This window comes from Canis lupus, chromosome 15 (genome assembly GCF_048164855.1).
Source record: "Canis lupus baileyi chromosome 15, mCanLup2.hap1, whole genome shotgun sequence".
Taxonomy (NCBI): domain Eukaryota; kingdom Metazoa; phylum Chordata; class Mammalia; order Carnivora; family Canidae; genus Canis; species Canis lupus.
Genome location: NC_132852.1, coordinates 54,296,010 through 54,302,009, shown reverse-complemented (window position 1 = coordinate 54,302,009; position 6,000 = coordinate 54,296,010). Strand labels below are relative to the sequence as shown.

General features: G+C 37.5%; 1 protein-coding gene and 1 pseudogene across 1 annotated transcript; one reads left to right on the top strand and one right to left on the bottom strand.

Annotated features, from left to right (window-relative positions):
- The first annotated feature begins 267 nt into the window (after positions 1-267).
- LOC140605571 (U6 spliceosomal RNA) lies at positions 268-352 on the top strand (annotated as a pseudogene).
- Positions 353-4,716: 4,364 nt separating this feature from the next.
- On the bottom strand, positions 4,717-5,604 carry TAS2R5 (taste 2 receptor member 5). The gene has a single exon (XM_072775710.1). The coding sequence runs from the start codon at positions 5,602-5,604 to the stop codon at positions 4,717-4,719; it is 888 nt and encodes a 295-aa protein (XP_072631811.1).
- Positions 5,605-6,000: the final 396 nt, after the last annotated feature.

The window sequence follows — 6,000 nt, the reverse complement described above, 5'->3', positions numbered from 1 at the left end:
TAATGTTGAATTAGACTATTAAAAACCTATACATTTTTGTAACCAAAGCACTAACTGAAAGAAAATCCTAGGGATACCTGGGTGGCTCAGTGGTTGAGCATCTGCCTTTGGTTCAGGGCATGATCCTGGTCCTGGGATTGAGACCCAAATCAGGCCCCCTGCAAGGAGCCTGCTTCTCCCTCTGCATGTCTCTGCCTCTCTCTGTGTGTCTCTCATGAATAAATAAATAAAATCTTTTTAAAAATCCTAATAAAAATCCTAGAAAGAGTACTCACTTCGGCAGCATGTATACTAAAACTGAAACAATATAGAGAAGATTAGCATGACCTCTATGCAAGGATGACACACTAAAAATCCTGCCCCCCCAAAAAAAAATCCTAGAAAGATGTATCTCTTATCTCTGCTAGCCTTTGTACTCACCATCAGTGAATCATTCACAACTTTTAAACTGGAGCTTGTTCTTCTTTCAAATCTTTGAGTGCAGTAATTTCTAGAGATGAGTTTCATTACAGTTTAAAAATCTGAACCAGAGAATAGTCTCATCTAACTATATATATATTTTTTTAAACAAACACAGGATAAATGCTTTCACAGCTACCTAATCTTTACTCATAATTTTGCCAGTAACTGATTATTGTGTAGAATGTAGAGGTCTTGAAGGCACTCTACTTAGTGTCCCACTAAAAGAAAGCACTTCAGCTGTTTTCAGCTTTTTTCTTAAAATGCATATATTGTTAAGGCTTTCTCCCTGAGAGTAAGCTGCCCCTGATAGTTTCTTTTGTCTTCAATCTATATGATTTATTTTTGCATCTATTTCCCCCCATTTCCATTACTTCATTATATCAAATTTTATAACACTGGCAATTATTTGTGCTTAGATACTTAGAATCATGCTCAATTACATACAACATCAACTCCTTTAGTTGACTTGCGAATGTGATTTCACGTTTTTTCAAAAGCCTTTAGAATTTCAAGATTTTCCTTGATGGTTATAACATTTCAGAATCTGCTCACTAACTTCATGACCATCAATCTACTATGTCTTTGCTAAAATTTTTATAATTCATTCCCTATATATAATCCATACAAAAATTTTCTGCCAGCCAGAAATACTCTTTAACTTTTCTTCTTGGTGTTATTTGAAAATAGAAGGGAATATTTTTTTTGGGGGGGGGATATTTTATAAAATAAAATGTAAGGCAAAACTTTTTTCTTCTGCATTCTACTGAGAAGTATCACTCATATTCATGATCTGCTCTTTCTCTCTTAAAGTCCTGTAAACTTTCTCTTGATAGTCTTATGATATCCTTATAAACTTTCCTCTTTGATATTCTTAAATTCTTCTGTAAAGTGTGAAGTGTTCCCCCTTCCTTTTCTGTCTTGTTTGGCACTCTTTGTACTTTTTAAATCTGGTTTGTTTGTTATGTTTCTTGAACTCGGTGCAACTCTTGGTCATTAATTCTTCAAGTATTTCATTCTTTCCATTCATTTTTCCCATCTCCTCTGGGATTCCAGTCATACAATAACTACTCTGTTATTTCTATGTAACATAGAGCTTTTATTTTCTTTTTCTTTTACATTTTCCATCTTTTTTACAGTTTCCTGTTACCTTTTAAGAGTTCTCTGAGCTGAACTCACAGTTCTTTAGTTACAGTTCATTAAGTATTTTTTTCATTTTATATATATGCATATATATATATATTCCATATATATATATATTTTATTGAAGTTCGATTTGCCAACATATAGTATAACACCCAGTGCTGGGATGCCTGGGTGGCTCAGCAGTTGAGCATCTGCCTTCAGCTCAGGACATGATCCCAGTGTCCTGGGATCGAGTCCCGTATTGGGTTCCCTGCATGGAGCCTGCATGGAGCCTGTCTGTGTCTCTGCCTCTCTTTCTCTCTATGTCTCTCATGAATAAATAAATAAAATCTTAAAAAAAAAAAAAACCCAGTGCTTATCCCATCAAGTGCTCCCCTCAGCGCTCATCACCTAGTCTCCCCAACCCCCCACCTGCCTCCCCTTCTAATACCCTTTGTTCATTTCCCAGAGTTAGGAGTCTCTCATGTTTTGTCACCCTCTCTAATTTTTCCCATTCATTATGCCTCCTTTCTCTTATAATCCTTTTCACTATTTCACTATTTCTACCCATATGAGTGAAACCATATGATATTTTTCCTTTATTACTCAGCCATTAGAAATGACAAATACCCACCATTTCCTTCAACATGGATGGAACTGGAAGGCATTAAGTCTTTATTAATTCACCATCACCTGTATCAATTATGCTGCTTAATCTAATTACTGAGTACTTTATTTCATTTAAAAATATATATTTCAGAAGCCAAAAAGAAATCAGACAGCAGGTGTGTGACCTAGAATCAGCCAACCAGAGGCTCACAGGAAGGACTTCGGACCTGGGAGCGATGACTTGGGCACATTCACAGAGGCAGTTTCAGTGTCAGAGGCACAATTCTCACAATTGAAATGTGAGTGGTGGTGCCAGCATCAGTCCTCATAGAGGTACTTGGTTATGTTCTCAGTTGTTTAAGCTCTCTGGTTCTCATTCTGATCTAGACTTTCCAGTCTCCCCAATGATTCTGTGAGATTGCCAATTTCCTTCCAATAAATGTATTTTCTCCTTAAGTCATTTGAAGTTGAACGTGCAATGGGATATGGGAAAAGTACAGGAGAAATGAAGCACTAATTTCTTCCTCCTATGTAATTGAGATTCTGAAGATATTGTCATAAGTTATGGCTCAAAACAGTAAAGTTAAAAACATATTACTTAAATTATACAATTAATAATAAATAAAACTAATCAAATTTGGAGAGGAGAATGGTTTGGAGGTTAAATGAGATAATTCCCAAACTTTGATGAATAGGATTAAAAAGTTACAGTTCAAAGTTGATAAACCAAATAAGACAGGCAAAATTAGAGTTGTGAAAGTCATCCCTAGAAGAATTAAGGCAAATGGCAAAATATAGCTAAATCTGGGCAGTGGGACTAATAATGGGGAGTGGAATGAAAACATGTTACTATTTAAAACTTTTTAGTCCACCCTTAGGCTGCATCATACTACATAACAGAAAGAAAGGCTAGTGGTATCTATACACATATGCACAAATGCACATGTGCATGGATCCAGCTGCAGCTCTGAGAATGCAAACTAGAAAAGATTTACATAAGGAATCAGTTCCAGAGCACAGATTTGCCTCCAGATTTGTTTTCTTGGATAAAACACAAAGCAGCCTCACACCCATCATGAGCTAAATCATGTTTAGAAAATGAAGGAAATCTAATCCCAAAAAGTGACTGGGAAAATGCAAGTGTTTTGTCCCTAAGAAGAGCAAGTCATAGAAACTTCAGTTGTGATTGGGATCCTGGCTCCCATGCAACCCACCGATACCTTTCAAGTTGCAACAAACCTGATAGATTAGTTGTTTATTTCATCTGCTGAAAAATATTCATAAACTTGAGCATTCCACAGGAAACTCTCAGCATGAAGTCTTTAAGTATGAACAAGAAAAACTTAAGGTCTACTGGAAAATGCACAAGACCTGGAGTCCAAAACTCTGAGATTCTTTTTCCTGCCTCATTGATCTTGAGATGATGATCTTGAGCAAATCACTGCTCCAGCCTGAGTTTTGTGATCTATAAATTGAAGACCGAAATATAACTACATAGAGTTGCTATTAAAATAAAAAGAGATAACGTGTTATCTCCTATATGTTGGCTAACTGAATTTAAATTAAAATTTTAAAAAAAATCAAATGAGATAATGGGCAATATATAAGAATATCTGATAAAATGTAAAGCCTAAAACAAATGGGAGGTATCGTTATTATCATTCTTACAACTGGTCACGAGGGACATCTGTATAAAGATAAGCAGGGCGTAATGGAAAATTCATCCAACTACTAAAAATATAACCTATCTAGGTCCTGGGCTTTGAAGCTTCATACAGAACATGACAGTCAAATGACTTTTATCATAAAAGGCAAGTCTAGTGTTCAAAGAAACTTCTAGAAATATAAAGATGTGTTGTTTTATTTTTCAGTCAGATAACTAGACCTACTATAATAGAGAAATGGGAAAATTATTTGATATTTCATTTTTAAAAAGCTTATCTAAAATGACTATCATTAATGGATAGGTGAAATTTATTAAAAATTAATGATCTTGGGGCACATGGGTGGCTTAGTGGTTGAGCATCTGCCTTTGGCTCAAGTCATGATCCCAGGGTCCTGGGATTGAGTCCCACATCAGGCTCCCCAGAGGGAGCCTGCTTCTCCCTCTGCTTATGTCTCTGTCTCTGTGTGTGTGTCTCATGAATAAATAAATAAAATATTAAAAAAATTAATGATCTCTATATTAAGTGAACTTATATATGTAATTTAAAAAGAAATGAAAAAAAAGAAAAAATAAAAATAAAAATAAAAATAAAAATAAATGAATTATTTAGTATATAAACAGAATATAACAACTACTTTACCAAACACAAAGCCCCAGTCTTGATTTTTATAACACAATAAGACAGTTATACTTCACACTGCCAAAAGAGAATAGTATTAGTTTTTATCCTGTACTTCCTATAGCTCATTTATTGATTTGGTATCAGAGAAGAAAAGTTTTAAAAGATACAAAAGTCAGCTTCCTTTCAGAGAGCTACCAACAAGTGTCTCAAAAGGGTAGTCTGAGCACACATCTCTCTAGGATTTCCAAGCACACACTGTCTTCCACAGAATTCTCTGACAAGTCTGCTTCATCCTGGGATTCCCCAGGATCAGAATGACAGAATGAAGAGAAGGATAGGCAGCCATGACTGTCTCAGAGATGAAGACAACGAGGAGATCAGCAGAAGACTTGGAGGTAATGGAAAAGGGGCTGGCCAGGATATAAATCACATGAAGGATAAGGAAGCAGCCCAAGGACTTCAGTACAGTGATGTGAGCCTTGGCCTGAGCATCTCTCCTACCAGCTGTATGTACCTCCATCTTCTTGTGGTGTCTATACAAAGAGACAATCAGCATACCAGAAGAAACAAGAAACACCATGAGAGGCAATCCACTTCCTGCGTTGAGCTTTACTATATACAGGTAGTGCCAGCTTTTAAGGGGGTACAGAATGCTGCTGTTGCCTTGAGAAGGATTATAGGGCTTTAAGCCAATGTGTGCTACAAGTAACAAACTGATCATGAGGTACACCAGAAGGCACCAGAGACTCAGGCAATAGGCCCTCTGCTTCAGCCACAAGCAGACAGGATGTTCAAGGGTCATGATCTTCCTGCAGTAGAAGACGCTGAGGAAAGTGGCAAACCACAGGCTGGCCTGGCTTACCAGGATCCAGAAGATACTGAGATAGTGAAGCCAACAGCTACTCTGGAAAAATGGAAACAGGCTTAAGTCCATCATAATCAGACACTGCAGGAGAAATCGGCAGACAGCCAGGCCCAGGACAATGAGGTTGTATGAGGACCCGTTGAATTTTCTGACCCATTCACCAAAACTCCAGACCATAAGGACTCCATTTCCCACCAAGCCAATGAGAAATTCAACCACTGCCACCATCATCAGCAGTGGTAGGGCAGCAGTCAGCATGGCTGGAGATAGGAGTCTCTCACTTCTGTCACAGAAGGTGTCCTGCTTCAGCAGATGAATGTGTGTGACTGCGGCTGAGCTTCAGATATCTGGGGGTGATATCACACTCAAGGTAAGTTTTCACACCACAAAATCTGGATTTGGCCTTGTCCTTCAGGAACCTATCCTCCAAGACTGAACAGGTGCGACCAGGCACAGAGAGTTTAGAAGTTATGATTCCCCTCTCCGTATTTGCATCCACATGAATGCACTCTGAGCCTATACTGAGAGATTTGAAACAATACCCCAGACACCAACTTCCCTTCTCCAGGGTCATGAGCTAGGATCTAGACACTAACACATAATATATCAAGATTTCTCAACAAGAAGACCAAATCAAAACATTCTCAGGTTTTA

What these genes read in the sequence shown, in the direction of transcription:
- TAS2R5 (XM_072775710.1), bottom strand. Translation starts at nt 5,604, where the DNA reads ATGCTGACTGCTGCCCTACCACTGCTGATGATGGTGGCAGTGGTTGAA.